The sequence below is a fragment of the Oncorhynchus tshawytscha genome, linkage group LG12 (assembly GCF_018296145.1).
Source record: "Oncorhynchus tshawytscha isolate Ot180627B linkage group LG12, Otsh_v2.0, whole genome shotgun sequence".
Taxonomy (NCBI): domain Eukaryota; kingdom Metazoa; phylum Chordata; class Actinopteri; order Salmoniformes; family Salmonidae; genus Oncorhynchus; species Oncorhynchus tshawytscha.
In genome coordinates, this window is record NC_056440.1 from 3,670,149 (window position 1) to 3,687,740 (window position 17,592).

General features: G+C 46.1%; 1 protein-coding gene across 1 annotated transcript in view; it reads left to right on the forward strand.

Annotated features, from left to right (window-relative positions):
• Nucleotides 1-2,783: 2,783 nt before the first annotated feature.
• Nucleotides 2,784-17,592, forward strand: part of LOC112247943 (Golgi phosphoprotein 3-like) — a 44,850-nt gene continuing 30,041 nt past the window's right edge. Inside the window, exon 1 of the mRNA XM_042331217.1 lies at nt 2,784-3,282. Within this exon, the coding sequence (XP_042187151.1) occupies nt 3,061-3,282 (222 nt within the window). The 5' untranslated portion in view covers nt 2,784-3,060. The remainder of the gene's footprint in view (nt 3,283-17,592) is intronic.

Genomic DNA, 17,592 nt, shown 5'->3' on the forward strand with positions numbered 1-17,592 from the left:
ATGTGGTTATGGACAACGAGAAAGAAGATGATCCGAGTGTAGTGGGAAGATGTGTTTTGAGGAAGAATGACATGATAAAGAAGAATCTGGACGAGTGATGATTTTTGGAGAACGTGGACCCTTGCCTTTTGGCCGATCCATTTGTGGTTTCAGGCTGGGTGAGAAAGGAGTTGGGTGTAGTTGAATCAGTGAAGGTAACCTCAGTAACATGTAGTGGAATTCTGTTATTTGTTTTTGTTACTTCTGACCAGAGTGAGAAGACGCTTCGTGTCACACAACTTGGGTCAAGATCTGTTTCTTGCTTTGCTCTTAGGAACAGTGTGTCAGTGAAAGGAGGGGTTTCTGGGGTAGTGTTACGTGTGGAGGTGGAGCAATTGAAATTCCTGGTGTTTGTGAAGCCCGCTGTCAGTCCTTTAGAGTTTTGAGTCAGAGTATCTACCAGACAAAGTCATATTAGGATATATCAGTTATCCCTCACTAACTTAAGCATCAGATGTACATAGCCCATCTGTAAATAGCCCACCCAACTACCTCATCCCCATATGTTTTATTTGTTGTTTTTTTGTTGCTCCTCTGCACCCCAGTATCTCTACTTGCATATCTATCACTTCAGTGTTTAATTGCTCAATTGTAATTATTTCGCCACTATGGCCTACTTATTGCCTTACCTCCCTGATCTTACTTCATTTGCACTCACTGTATATAGACTTTCTTTTCTATTGTGTTATTGACTGTATGTTTGTTTTACTCCATGTGTAACTCTGTTGTTGTTTTTGTCGCACTGCTTTGCTTCATCTTAGCCAGGTCACAGTTGTAAATGAGAACTTGTTCTCAACTGGCCTACCTGGTTAAATAAAGGGTTAGGGTTATATATATACATACCTGGTTAAATAAAGGTGTTCTCAACTGGCCTACCTGGTTAAATAAAGGTGTTCTCAACTGGCCTACCTGGTTAAATAAAGGTGTTCTCAACTGGCCTACCTGGTTAAATAAAGGTGTTCTCAACTGGCCTACCTGGTTAAATAAAGGTGTTCTCAACTGGCCTACCTGGTTAAATAAAGGTGTTCTCAACTGGCCTACCTGGTTAAATAAAGGTGAAATAAATAAAATAAATTTTAAAAATCCTGCTTTTGAGCCGAATCCACTGTGCTGTTTCAGGTGCCACGTTCTTGGTCCTGTAGCAGCAGTGTGTAGGTTCATGGTCCTGTAGCAGCAGTGTGTAGGTTCATGGTCCTGTAGCAGCAGTGTGTAGGTTCATGGTCATGTAGCAGCAGGGTGTAGGTTCATGGTCATGTAGCAGCAGGGTGTAGGTTCATGGTCCTGTAGCAGCAGTGTGTAGGTTCATGGTCATGTTGCAGCAGGGTGTAGGTTCATGGTCATGATGCAGCAGGGTGTAGGTTCATGGTCATGTAGCAGCAGGGTGTAGGTTCATGGTCCTGTAGCAGCAGGGTGTAGGTTCACGGTCATGATGCAGCAGGGTGTAGGTTCATGGTCATGTTGCAGCAGGGTGTAGGTTCATGGTCATGTAGCAGCAGGGTGTAGGTTCATGGTCCTGTAGCAGCAGTGTGTAGGTTCATGGTCATGTTGCAGCAGTGTGTAGGTTCATGGTCCTGTAGCAGCAGGGTGTAGGTTCATGGTCATGTAGCAGCAGTGTGTAGGTTCATGGTCATGTAGTAGCAGTGTGTAGGTTCATGGTCCTGTAGCAGCAGTGTGTAGGTTCATGGTCATGTAGCAGCAGTGTGTAGGTTCATGGTCATGTAGCAGCAGGGTGTAGGTTCATGGTCATGTTGCAGCAGGGTGTAGGTTCATGGTCATGTAGCAGCAGGGTGTAGGTTCATGGTCATGTAGCAGCAGGGTGTAGGTTCATGGTCATGTAGCAGCAGGGTGTAGGTTCATGGTCCTGTAGCAGCAGGGTGTAGGTTCATGGTCATGTAGCAGCAGGGTGTAGGTTCATGGTCCTGTAGCAGCAGGGTGTAGGTTCATGGTCATGTAGCAGCAGGGTGTAGGTTCATGGTCATGTAGCAGCAGGGTGTAGGTTCATGGTCATGTAGCAGCAGGGTGTAGGTTCATGGTCCTGTAGCAGCAGGGTGTAGGTTCATGGTCATGTAGCAGCAGGGTGTAGGTTCATGGTCATGTTGCAGCAGGGTAAAGGTTCATGGGTAGCAGCAGGGTGTAGGTTCATGGTCATGTTGCAGCAGTGTGTAGGTTCATGGTCAGCAGAGGTTCATGGTCATGTAGCAGCAGGGTGTAGGTTCATGGTCCTGTAGCAGCAGGGTGTAGGTTCATGGTCATGTTGCAGCAGGGTGTAGGTTCATGGTCCTGTAGCAGCAGTGTGTAGGAGGGAAATTCCAAGATGTGGGAAGGATGTTGAGGATTGTGGATTGTGTTGTTTCAGTGGATGAAGTTGTGTGTGTCAATTGTCAGGGTGCTCATGTTGCTGGGGATCAGAAGTGTCCAGTGCAAGAGAGGCAGGTTGAAGTGGCCATAGTCAGAGTAGTGCAGAGGGTGTCGCATGCTGAGGCAGTGAAGAAAGTGGAGGAGGATGGGTCAAGGGTGAGGGGATCCTGAGAGGATTTGTAACTGTAGGTTGACCTAGGAACATCATACCTGAAAGTGTTCAAAACTGTCGTCAGCCAAATGGGAATCTGTCCTCTGTTATTGACATCTACTTTTGTCCTCCCCTGTCTTTACCTGTGGGACGGCCAACAAGCTCAACTCAAGTGCCACATCCACTGCTCTCGTCATCGCTCACCGCCATATTGGATAAACTACCAGTGGACGGTGGGGTGGGGGGGGAGAATGGAGGCTGAGGGAAACACTGAAATATTGCTTATATGTCGCTAAATTGGTTGTGGTATTAGTTGTCATTTACCAGAAATTTAAAAAAATAAATAATAATAATAATAATAAAAAATAATAATAATTGGGAGTCCGTAGCTGTATGTATCGGAGGGGGGAAATTTAAAGTGGTTTTCAAAAATCACGGCAGGGTAGTGAGAGACCGAGTCGAGCTGGGTGTTTTTTTTTCTTCCCCTTCGTTGCTTGTTGGAACTTGTAGACATGACTTCCCTGATACAGCGGAGCTCGGGCCTAGTGCAGAGACGGACCGAGGCCTCTCGTACGGCTGCCGCCGACAAGGACCGAGGGTCCGGGGATGACGACTTCGAGCCCCGCCGCCGCTGCAGCGGGGAGGAACAAGAGGAACAGGACAAAGGAGACTCCAAAGAAACTCGACTCACTTTGATGGAAGAAGTACTACTCTTGGGATTAAAGGACCGCGAGGTATAATTGTGTATTCATTTTGTAACTAAAACTATATTTAGCTGGTTAGGTAACGTTAATTCAAAGACGTCAAAATAACATGTACTAATAGGCGATAGCTAACGTTAACTCGATAGATTTAGTCAATGTAATTATTGCTAGTTAACTGCAGTTAACTAGCTATTATTAACGATTTACCTAATTTAGTTAGATTTATATGGACTTGCTGGCTACATTGACAAGGGTTTTAGATAGGTAGTTTAGCGCCAAAAGGAGACTGATGATCAAGGTTTTGGAAGCATAAGGAACTTTCATAATATCAGCGATAATAAAATATATTTAAAAAAATGAATAAAACCTAGATGTTAACCTGATACCTTTTTAAAGATAAACACGGCGAGGCATGGCTTCATTTCACCACGCCCCCGTGTAAAGTACAGCTAATCGGGTACTCTCATTGTAATTACCCTTATTTTTTGGCGGTATCCTAAGTAGACTATTGTTTCCATAAACGTTTTCAATAGTCCCAAGTGTCATTATAAACACACATGGGCTGTCACAACAAGAACTTATTTGCATGATAGTTAATTCTGCCACTCGGGATGTTGTTACTCGACCTGCTGACATTGACAGTGAATATAGTAAAGCTGTCGCAGCATAACTACGTCACGGTTTGTTTACCCCCCCCTAGATTTTTTTGTTTGTTTTGCCAGTAAACTGAAGTTAGTTAGCTGGCTGGCGAGAGAAGTTAATATCGATATTTTTCGCCATTCTTAGATCTGTCTCGTTACTACTTCCAGTCTTTTCGCTAACCTTGAACCTTGTAGGTATTTAGAAAAGTTTATTTGTTGTTGACTTGTCCTCTGTCTGTCCGCCCGTATGTATGTTCTTTCTCTCTTTCTTTCAACTTCCTGGAGACCAACTGTGCAGACAACCCTACCAAATGGCATAAGTAGCCTATGGCGATATCTACACCTACATAGTGGAATCTCCAGGGTTGTATAAATATCCAAATGCAGAAGAATATTGTAGCTGTTATTTAGACAGATACATCTCACTAGTCCTTACTACAAACTAACGAGCAAGCTTTATGCAATACACATAGCTAGTTAGATACAAACAAGTGCTTGCCACTTACTGGTGATGAAGTGCTTCGAACACACAATGTATCGTGCAACCGGAGACCACAGATTATCAGCATTGTCGTGTAATAGCCTGAAATTATGAGGTTCTTCTAACCGGCTCCTCTGGCTGGTAATGAGGTTCTTCTAACCGGGTTCTTGGGCAGGTAATGAGATTCTTCTAACCGGGTTCTTGGGCAGGTAATGAGATTCTTCTAACCGGGTTCTTGGGCAGTTGATGAGGTTCTTCTTAGGGCTGGCTCTGACTACATGTGTGGGTATGGATATGCAGACCTGTGAGCCCCCCTCATCATGACTTCACCCCCCATCAAAGTTGCCCAACTTGCTCTAATTTGAATGCTTGTTCTGGTCTCCTGTTTGTTTTAGTCAGGATATGTTTCTCATTATTTCCAGGTTTCCATGGCTTCTAAAGTCCGGATCTGAGAAATACTTTCAGTGGAGATTCTCCATTGGGCAAATATTTTATATATTTTAGTTCTGGACGAGGCTTAATTTGTGTCCTGGAAATGCTTCAGGCTTGATGCTCTGGGTATGAGATTCACTGGAGCAAATGCATTTCCATCTGAAGATAATAAATCACAGAGTGTGGCAGAAAGGAGTGACATCTCTCGCTGTAACTAGCTGAGGCGGCTCTGCTGTGAAAGAGAAGTGTCGTGATGCATATTTCAAAGTTACACAACCCCCCCCAATGCTGCGCTGAACTCCGTCCTATACCAGGAAACATGTCTTATTCAGCAACTATCATGCCATTGTGTCTCTGACTGTAGCTGAGCCCACACACTGCAGTAGAGCACAGTAAAGATCTGAACCAGAGGCTTAATGCATTGAGAGGTGACAGTCCATTAGTTCAACGGCTTTGGATGCAGGTCTCATCTCGCCAGTGAAGTACTGGTGTGGTGCGACTCTTGTTTCCTTAACTAGGTGTGTTGAACTGAAGACATCCCACTAGTCTAACAGGCAGCATGAGATGGACACATCCCACTAGTCTAACATGAGATGATCATATCCCACTAGTCTAACATGAGATGGACACAGCCCACTAGTCTAACATGAGATGGATACAGCCCACTAGTCTAACATGAGATGGATACAGCCCACTAGTCTAACAGGCAGCATGAGATGGACACATCCCACTAGTCTAACATGAGATGGACACATCCCACCAGTCTAACATGAGATGATCATATCCCACTAGTCTAACATGAGATGGACACATCCCACTAGTCTAACATGAGATGGACACATCCCACTAGTCTAACATGAGATGATCATATCCCACTAGTCTAACATGAGATGGACACAGCCCACTAGTCTAACATGAGATGGACACATCCCACTAGTCTAACATGAGATGGACACATCCCACTAGTCTAACATGAGATGGACACATCCCACTAGTCTAACATGAGATGGACACAGCCCACTAGTCTAACATGAGATGGACACATCCCACTAGTCTAACATGAGATGGACACATCCCACTAGTCTAACATGGACACATCCCACTAGCTAGCATGAGATGGACACATCCCACTAGTCTAACATGAGATGGACACATCCCACTAGTCTAACATGAGATGGACACATCCCACTAGTCTAACATGAGATGGACACAGTCTAACCACTAGTCTAACATGAGATGGACACATCCCCCTAACATAGTCTAACATGAGATGGACACAGCCCACTAGTCTAACATGAGATGGACACATCCCACTAGTCTAACATGAGATGGACACATCCCACTAGTCTAACATGAGATGGACACATCCCACTAGTCTAACATGAGATGGACACAGCCCACTAGTCTAACATGAGATGGACACAGCCCACTAGTCTAACAGGCAGCATGAGATGGACACATCCCACTAGTCTAACATGAGATGATCATATCCCACTAGTCTAACATGAGATGGACACATCCCACTAGTCTAACATGAGATGGACACATCCCACTAGTCTAACATGAGATGATCATATCCCACTAGTCTAACATGAGATGGATACATCCCACTAGTCTAACATGAGATGGACACATCCCACTAGTCTAACATGAGATGGACACAGCCCACTATCCTAACATGAGATGGAGCCCACTAGTCTAACATGAGATGGACACATCCCACTAGTCTAACATGAGATGGATACATCCCACTAGTCTCATGAGATAACATGAGATGATCATATCCCACTAGTCTAACATGAGATGGATACATCCCACTAGTCTAACATGAGATGGACACATCCCACTAGTCTAACATGAGATGGACACATCCCCACTAGTCTAACATGAGATGGACTAACATCCCACTAGTCTAACATGAGATGGACACATCCCACTAGTCTAACATGAGATGGACACATCCCACAAGTCTAACATGAGATGGACACATCCCACTAGTCTAACATGAGATGGACACAGCCCACTAGTCTAACAGGCAGCATGAGATGGACACATCCCACTAGTCTAACATGAGATGGACACATCTCACTAGTCTAACATGAGATGGACAAATCAAATGAAATCAAATCAAATCAAATTTTATTTGTCACATACACATGGTTAGCAGATGTTAATGCGAGTGTAGCGAAATGCTTGTGCTTCTAGTTCCGACAATGCAGTAATAACGAACAAGTAATCTAACTAACAATTCCAAAAAAACTACTGTCTTAAGGATATATGAATGAGTTAAGGATATATGAATGAGTGATGGTACAGAGCAGCATAGGCAAGATAAAGTAGATGATATCGAGTACAGTATATACATATGAGATGAGTATGTAAACCAAGTGGCATAGTTAAAGTGGCTAGTGATACATGTATTACATAAGGATGCAGTCGATGATATAGAGTACAGTATCTACGTATGCATATGAGATGAATAATATAGGGTAAGTAACATTATATAAGGTAGCATTGTTTAAAGTGGCTAGTGATATATTTACATCATTTCCCATCAATTCCCATTATTAAAGTGGCTGGAGTAGAGTCAGTGTCATTGACAGTGTGTTGGCAGTAGCCACTCAATGTTAGTGGTGGCTGTTTAACAGTCTGATGGCCTTGAGATAGAAGCTGTTTTTCAGTCTCTCGGTCCCAGCTTTGATGCACCTGTACTGACCTCGCCTTCTGGATGACAGCGGGGTGAACAGGCAGTGGCTCGGGTGGTTGATGTCCTTGATGATCTTTATGGCCTTCCTGTAGCATCGGGTGGTGTAGGTGTCCTGGAGGGCAGGTAGTTTGCCCCCGGTGATGCGTTGTGCAGACCTCACTACCCTCTGGAGAGCCTTACGGTTGAGGGCGGTGCAGTTGCCATACCAGGCGGTGATACAGCCCGCCAGGATGCTCTCGATTGTGCATCTGTAGAAGTTTGTGAGTGCTTTTGGTGACAAGCCGAATTTCTTCAGCCTCCTGAGGTTGAAGAGGCGCTGCTGCGCCTTCCTCACGATGCTGTCTGTGTGAGTGGACCAATTCAGTTTGTCTGTGATGTGTATGCCGAGGAACTTAAAACTTGCTACCCTCTCCACTACTGTTCCATCGATGTGGATGGGGGTGTTCCCTCTGCTGTTTTCTGAAGTCCACAATCATCTCCTTAGTTTTGTTGACGTTGAGTGTGAGGTTATTTTCCTGACACCACACTCCGAGGGCCCTCACCTCCTCCCTGTAGGCCGTCTCGTCGTTGTTGGTAATCAAGCCTACCACTGTTGTGTCGTCCGCAAACTTGATGATTGAGTTGGAGGCGTGCATGGCCACGCAGTCGTGGGTGAACAGGGAGTACAGGAGAGGGCTCAGAACGCACCCTTGTGGGGCCCCAGTGTTGAGGATCAGCGGGGAGGAGATGTTGTTGCCTACCCTCACCACCTGGGGGCGGCCCGTCAGGAAGTCCAGAACCCAGTTGCACAGGGCGGGGTCGAGACCCAGGGTCTCGAGCTTGATGACGAGCTTGGAGGGTACTATGGTGTTGAATGCCGAGCTGTAGTCGATGAACAGCATTCTCACATAGGTATTCCTCTTGTCCAGATGGGTTAGGGCAGTGTGCAGTGTGGTTGAGATTGCATCGTCTGTGGACCTATTTGGGCGGTAAGCAAATTGGAGTGGGTCTAGGGTGTCAGGTAGGGTGGAGGTGATATGGTCCTTGACTAGTCTCTCAAAGCACTTCATGATGACGGATGTGAGTGCTACGGGCGGTAGTCATTTAGCTCAGTTACCTTAGCTTTCTTGGGAACAGGAACAATGGTGGCCCTCTTGAAGCATGTGGGAACAGCAGACTGGTATAGGGATTGATTGAATATGTCCGTAAACACACCGGCCAGCTGGTCTGCGCATGCTCTGAGGGCGCGGCTGGGGATGCCGTCTGGGCCTGCAGCCTTGCGAGGGTTAACACGTTTAAATGTCTTACTCACTTCAGTTGCAGTGAAGGAGAGACCGCATGTTTTCGTTGCAGGCCGTGTCAGTGGCACTGTATTGTCCTCAAAGCGGGCAAAAAAGTTATTTAGTCTGCCTGAGAGCAAGACATCCTGGTCCGTGACTGGGCTGGGTTTCTTCCTGTAGTCCGTGATTGACTGTAGACCCTGCCACATGCCTCTTGTGTCTGAGCCGTTGAATTGAGATTCTACTTTGTCTCTGTACTGGCGCTTAGCTTGTTTGATAGCCTTGCGGAGGGAATAGCTGCACTGTTTGTATTCAGTCATGTTACTAGACACCTTGCCCTGATTAAAAGCAGTGGTTCGTGCCTTCAGTTTCACACGAATGCTGCCATCAATCCAAGGTTTCTGGTTAGGGAATGTGTTAATCGTTGCTATGGGAACGACATCTTCAACGCACGTTCTAATGAACTCGCACACCGAATCAGCGTATTCGTTCAATGTTGTTGTCAAATCAAACATCTCCAATCCACGTGATGGAAGCAGTCTTGGAGTGTGGAGTCAGATGTCGGACCAGCGTTGGACAGACCTCAGCGTGGGAGCCTCTTGTTTTAGTTTCTGTCTGTAGGCAGGGATCAACAAAATTGAGTCGTGGTCAGCTTTTCCGAAAGTGATGGTACAGAGCAGCATAGTTAAAGCAAGCGGGGCAGGGCCTTATATGCGTCGCGGAAGTTAGAGTAACAATGATCCAGGGTCTTTCCACCCCTGGTTGCGCAATCGATATGCTGATAAAATTTAGGGAGTCTTGTTTTCAGATTAGCCTTGTTAAAATCCCCAGCTACAATGAATGCAGCCTCCGGATAAATCGTTTCCAGTTTGCAGAGAGTTAAATAAAGTTCGTTCAGAGCCATCGATGTGTCTGCTTGGGTGGGGGATATATACGGCTGTGATTATAATCGAAGAGAATTCTCTTGGTAGATAATGCGGTCTACATTTGATTGTGAGGAATTCTAAATCAGGTGAACAGAAGGATTTGAGTTCCTGTATGTTTCTGTCATCACACCATGTCACGTTAGTCATAAGGCATACGCCCCCGCCCCTCTTCTTACCAAAAAGATGTTAGTTTCTGTCGGCGCGATGCGTGGAGAAACCCGCTGGCTGCACCGCTTCGGATAGCGTCTCTCCGGTTAGCCATGTTTCCGTGAAGCAGAGAACGTTGCAGTCTCTGATGTCCCTCTGGAATGCTACCCTTGCTCGGATTTCATCAACCTTGTTGTCAAGAGACTGGACATTGGCGAGAAGAATGCTAGGGAGTGGTGCACGGTGTGCCTGTCTCCGGAGTCTGACCAGAAGACCGCTTTGTTTCCCTCTTTTTCTGAGTCGTTTTTTGGGTCGCTGCATGTAATCCACTCCGTTACACTGGTTGTAAGGCAGAACACAGGATCCGCATCGCGAAAAACATATTCTTGGTCGTACTGATGGTGAGTTGACGCTGATCTTATATTCAGTAGTTCTTCTCGGCTGTATGTAATGAAACCTAAGATGACCTGGGGTACTAGTGTAAGAAATAACACGTAAAAAAACAAAAAACTGCATAGTTTCCTAGGAACGCGAAGCGAGGCGGCCATCTCTGTCGGCGCCGGAAGTGCGACTAGTGGACTAGTGGGATGTGGACACAGCCCACTAGTCTAACATGAGATGGATACAGCCCACTAGTCTAACAGGCAGCATGAGATGGACACATCCCACTAGTCTAACATGAGATGGACACAGCCCACTAGTCTAACATGAGATGGACACAGCCCACTAGTCTAACATGAGATGGACACATCCCACTAGTCTAACATGAGATGGAAACATCCCACTAGTCTAACAGGCAGCATGAGATGGACACATCCCACTAGTCTAACATGAGATGGACACATCCCACTAGTCTAACATGAGATGGACACAGCCCACTAGTCTAACATGAGATGGACACAGCCCACTAGTCTAACATGAGATGGACACAGCCCACTAGTCTAACATGAGATGGACACAGCCCACTAGTCTAACATGAGATGGACACATCCCACTAGTCTAACATGAGATGGACACAGCCCACTAGTCTCACATGAGATGGACACAACCCACTAGTCTAACAGGCAGCATGAGATGATCACATCCCACTAGTCTAACATGAGATGGACATCATCCCACTAGTCTAACAGGCAGCATGAGATGGACACATCCCACTAGTCTAACATGAGATGGACACATCCCACTAGTCTAACATGAGATGGACACATCCCACTAGTCTAACATGAGATGGACACATCCCACTAGTCTAACATGAGATGGACACAGCCCACTAGTCTAACATGAGATGGACACATCCCACTAGTCTAACATGAGATGGACACATCCCACTAGTCTAACATGAGATGGACACATCCCACTAGTCTAACATGAGATGGACACATCCCACTAGTCTAACATGAGATGGACACAGCCCACTAGTCTAACATGAGATGGACACAGCCCACTAGTCTAACATGAGATGGACACAGCCCACTAGTCTAACATGAGATGGACACATCCCACTAGTCTAACATGAGATGGACACAGCCCACTAGTCTCACATGAGATGGACACAACCCACTAGTCTAACAGGCAGCATGAGATGATCACATCCCACTAGTCTAACATGAGATGGACACATCCCACTAGTCTAACAGGCAGCATGAGATGGACACATCCCACTAGTCTAACATGAGATGGACACATCCCACTAGTCTAACATGAGATGGACACAGCCCACTAGTCTAACATGAGATGGACACATCCCACTAGTCTAACATGAGATGGACACATCCCACTAGTCTAACATGAGATGGACACAGCCCACTAGTCTAACATGAGATGGACACAGCCCACTAGTCTAACATGAGATGGAAACATCCCACTAGTCTAACAGGCAGCATGAGATGGACACATCCCACTAGTCTAACATGAGATGGACACAGCACACTAGTCTAACATGAGATGGACACAGCCCACTAGTCTAACATGAGATGGACACAGCCCACTAGTCTAACAGGTAGCATGAGATGGACACATCCCACTAGTCTAACATGAGATGGACACAGCCCACTAGTCTAACATGAGATGGACACATCCCACTAGTCTAACATGAGATGGACACATCCCACTAGTCTAACATGAGATGGACACAGCCCACTAGTCTAACATGAGATGGACACATCCCACTAGTCTAACATGAGATGGACACAGCCCACTAGTCTAACATGAGATGGACACATCCCACTAGTCTAACATGAGATGGACACATCCCACTAGTCTAACATGAGATGGACACAGCCCACTAGTCTAACATGAGATGGACACATCCCACTAGTCTAACATGAGATGGACACAGCCCACTAGTCTAACATGAGATGGACACAGCCCACTAGTCTAACATGAGATGGACACAGCCCACTAGTCTAACATGAGATGGACACATCCCACTAGTCTAACATGAGATGGACACAGCCCACTAGTCTAACAGGTAGCATGAGATGGACACATCCCACTAGTCTAACATGAGATGGACACATCCCACTAGTCTAACATGAGATGGAAACATCCCACTAGTCTAACAGGCAGCATGAGATGGACACATCCCACTAGTCTAACATGAGATGGACACAGCCCACTAGTCTAACATGAGATGGACACATCCCACTAGTCTAACATGAGATGGACACAGCCCACTAGTCTAACATGAGATGGACACATCCCACTAGTCTAACATGAGATGGACACAGCCCACTAGTCTAACATGAGATGGACACAGCCCACTAGTCTAACATGAGATGGACACAGCCCACTAGTCTAACATGAGATGGACACATCCCACTAGTCTAACATGAGATGGAAACATCCCACTAGTCTAACAGGCAGCATGAGATGGACACATCCCACTAGTCTAACATGAGATGGACACAGCCCACTAGTCTAACAGGTAGCATGAGATGGACACATCCCACTAGTCTAACATGAGATGGACACATCCCACTAGTCTAACATGAGATGGAAACATCCCACTAGTCTAAACATGAGATGGACACATCCCACTAGTCTAACATGAGATGGACACATCCCACTAGTCTAACATGAGATGGACACAGCCCACTAGTCTAACATGAGATGGACACAGCCCACTAGTCTAACATGAGATGGACACAGCCCACTAGTCTAACATGAGATGGACACATCCCACTAGTCTAACATGAGATGGACACATCCCACTAGTCTAGCATGAGATGGACACATCCCACTAGTCTAACAGGCAGCATGAGATGGACACATCCCACTAGTCTAACATGAGATGGACACATCCCACTAGTCTAACATGAGATGGACACAGCCCACTAGTCTAACATGAGATGGACACATCCCACTAGTCTAACATGAGATGGACACATCCCACTAGTCTAACATGAGATGGACACAGCCCACTAGTCTAACATGAGATGGACACAGCCCACTAGTCTAACATGAGATGGAAACATCCCACTAGTCTAACAGGCAGCATGAGATGGACACATCCCACTAGTCTAACATGAGATGGACACAGCCCACTAGTCTAACAGGTAGCATGAGATGGACACATCCCACTAGTCTAACATGAGATGGACACAGCCCACTAGTCTAAAATGAGATGGACACAGCCCACTAGTCTAACATGAGATGGACACAGCCCACTAGTCTAACAGGTAGCATGAGATGGACACATCCCACTAGTCTAACATGAGATGGACACATCCCACTAGTCTAACATGAGATGGAAACATCCCACTAGTCTAACAGGCAGCATGAGATGGACACATCCCACTAGTCTAACATGAGATGGACACAGCCCACTAGTCTAACATGAGATGGACACATCCCACTAGTCTAACATGAGATGGACACAGCCCACTAGTCTAACATGAGATGGACACATCCCACTAGTCTAACATGAGATGGACACAGCCCACTAGTCTAACATGAGATGGACACAGCCCACTAGTCTAACATGAGATGGACACAGCCCACTAGTCTAACATGAGATGGACACATCCCACTAGTCTAACATGAGATGGAAACATCCCACTAGTCTAACAGGCAGCATGAGATGGACACATCCCACTAGTCTAACATGAGATGGACACAGCCCACTAGTCTAACAGGTAGCATGAGATGGACACATCCCACTAGTCTAACATGAGATGGACACATCCCACTAGTCTAACATGAGATGGAAACATCCCACTAGTCTAACAGGCAGCATGAGATGGACACATCCCACTAGTCTAACATGAGATGGACACATCCCACTAGTCTAACATGAGATGGACACAGCCCACTAGTCTAACATGAGATGGACACAGCCCACTAGTCTAACATGAGATGGACACAGCCCACTAGTCTAACATGAGATGGACACATCCCACTAGTCTAACATGAGATGGACACATCCCACTAGTCTAGCATGAGATGGACACATCCCACTAGTCTAACAGGCAGCATGAGATGGACACATCCCACTAGTCTAACATGAGATGGACACATCCCACTAGTCTAACATGAGATGGACACAGCCCACTAGTCTAACATGAGATGGACACATCCCACTAGTCTAACATGAGATGGACACATCCCACTAGTCTAACATGAGATGGACACAGCCCACTAGTCTAACATGAGATGGACACAGCCCACTAGTCTAACATGAGATGGAAACATCCCACTAGTCTAACAGGCAGCATGAGATGGACACATCCCACTAGTCTAACATGAGATGGACACAGCCCACTAGTCTAACAGGTAGCATGAGATGGACACATCCCACTAGTCTAACATGAGATGGACACAGCCCACTAGTCTAAAATGAGATGGACACAGCCCACTAGTCTAACATGAGATGGACACAGCCCACTAGTCTAACATGAGATGGACACATCCCACTAGTCTAACATGAGATGGACACATCCCACTAGTCTAACATGAGATGGACACAGCCCACTAGTCTAACATAGCATGAGATGGACACATCCCACTAGTCTAACATGAGATGGACACATCCCACTAGTCTAACATGAGATGGACACAGCCCACTAGTCTAACAGGTAGCATGAGATGGACACATCCCACTAGTCTAACATGAGATGGACACATCCCACTAGTCTAACATGAGATGGACACATCCCACTAGTCTAACATGAGATGGACACATCCCACTAGTCTAACATGAGATGGACACATCCCACTAGTCTAACATGAGATGGACACATCCCACTAGTCTAACAAGCATGAGATGGACACATCCCACTAGTCTAACATGAGATGGACACATCCCACTAGTCTAACATGAGATGGACACATCCCACTAGTCTAACATGAGATGGACACATCCCACTAGTCTAACATGAGATGGACACATCCCACTAGTCTAACATGAGATGGACACATCCCACTAGTCTAACATGAGATGGACACATCCCACTAGTCTAACATTAGATGGACACATCCCACTAGTCTAACAGGCAGCATGAGATGGACACATCCCACTAGTCTAACATGAGATGGACACATCCCACTAGTCTAACATGAGATGGACACATCCCACTAGTCTAACATGAGATGGACACATCCATGAGATGGACACATCCCACTAGTCTAGCATGAGATGGACACATCCCACTAGTCTAACATGAGATGGACACATCCCACTAGTCTAACATGAGATGGACACATCCCACTAGTCTAACATGAGATGGACACATCCCACTAGTCTAACATGAGATGGACACATCCCACTAGTCTAACATGAGATGGACACATGGCCCACTAGTCTAACTAGCATGAGATGGACACATCCCACTAGTCTAACATGAGATGGACACATCCCACTAGTCTAACATGAGATGGACACATGGCCCACTAGTCTAACATGAGATGGACACATCCCACTAGTCTAACATGAGATGGACACAGCCCACTAGTCTAACATGAGATGGACACATCCCACTAGTCTAACATGAGATGGACACATCCCACTAGTCTAACATGAGATGGACACATCCCACTAGTCTAACAGGCAGCATGAGATGGACACATCCCACTAGTCTAACATGAGATGGACACATCCCACTAGTCTAACATGAGATGGACACAGCCCACTAGTCTAACATGAGATGGACACATCCCACTAGTCTAACATGAGATGGACACATCCCACTAGTCTAACATGAGATGGACACAGCCCACTAGTCTAACATGAGATGGACACAGCCCACTAGTCTAACATGAGATGGACACAGCCCACTAGTCTAACATGAGATGGACACATCCCACTAGTCTAACATGAGATGGACACATCCCACTAGTCTAACAGGCAGCATGAGATGGACACATCCCACTAGTCTAACATGAGATGGACACATCCCACTAGTCTAACATGAGATGGACACATCCCACTAGTCTAACATGAGATGGACACATCCCACTAGTCTAACATGAGATGGACACAGCCCACTAGTCTAACATAGCATGAGATGGACACATCCCACTAGTCTAACATGAGATGGACACAGCCCACTAGTCTAACATGAGATGGACACATCCCACTAGTCTAACATGAGATGGACACAGCCCACTAGTCTAACATGAGATGGACACATCCCACTAGTCTAACATGAGATGGACACAGCCCACTAGTCTAACATGAGATGGACACAGCCCACTAGTCTAACATGAGATGGACACAGCCCACTAGTCTAACATGAGATGGACACATCCCACTAGTCTAACATGAGATTGAAACATCCCACTAGTCTAACAGGCAGCATGAGATGGACACATCCCACTAGTCTAACATGAGATGGACACATCCCACTAGTCTAACATGAGATGGACACATCCCACTAGTCTAACATGAGATGGACACATCCCACTAGTCTAACATGAGATGGACACAGCCCACTAGTCTAACAGGTAGCATGAGATGGACACATCCCACTAGTCTAACATGAGATGGACACAGCCCACTAGTCTAACATGAGATGGACACATCCCACTAGTCTAACATGAGATGGACACAGCCCACTAGTCTAACATGAGATGGACACAGCCCACTAGTCTAACATGAGATGGACACAGCCCACTAGTCTAACATGAGATGGACACATCCCACTAGTCTAACATGAGATGGACACAGCCCACTAGTCTAACATGAGATGGACACAGCCCACTAGTCTAACATGAGATGGACACAGCCCACTAGTCTAACATGAGATGGACACAGCCCACTAGTCTAACATGAGATGGACACAGCCCACTAGTCTAACATGAGATGGACACAGCCCACTAGTCTAACATGAGATGGACACAGCCCACTAGTCTAACATGAGATGGACACAGCCCACTAGTCTAACATGAGATGGACACAGCCCACTAGTCTAACATGAGATGGACACATCCCACTAGTCTAACATGAGATGGACACATCCCACTAGTCTAACAGGCATCATGAGATGGACACATCCCACTAGTCTAACATGAGATGGACACAGCCCACTAGTCTAACAGGCAGCATGAGATGGACACATCCCACTAGTCTAACATGAGATGGACACAGCCCACTAGTCTAACATGAGATGGATACAGCCCACTAGTCTAACAGGCAGCATGAGATGGACACATCCCACTAGTCTAACATGAGATGGACACAGCCCACTAGTCTAACATGAGATGGACACAGCCCACTAGTCTAACATGAGATGGACACAGCCCACTAGTC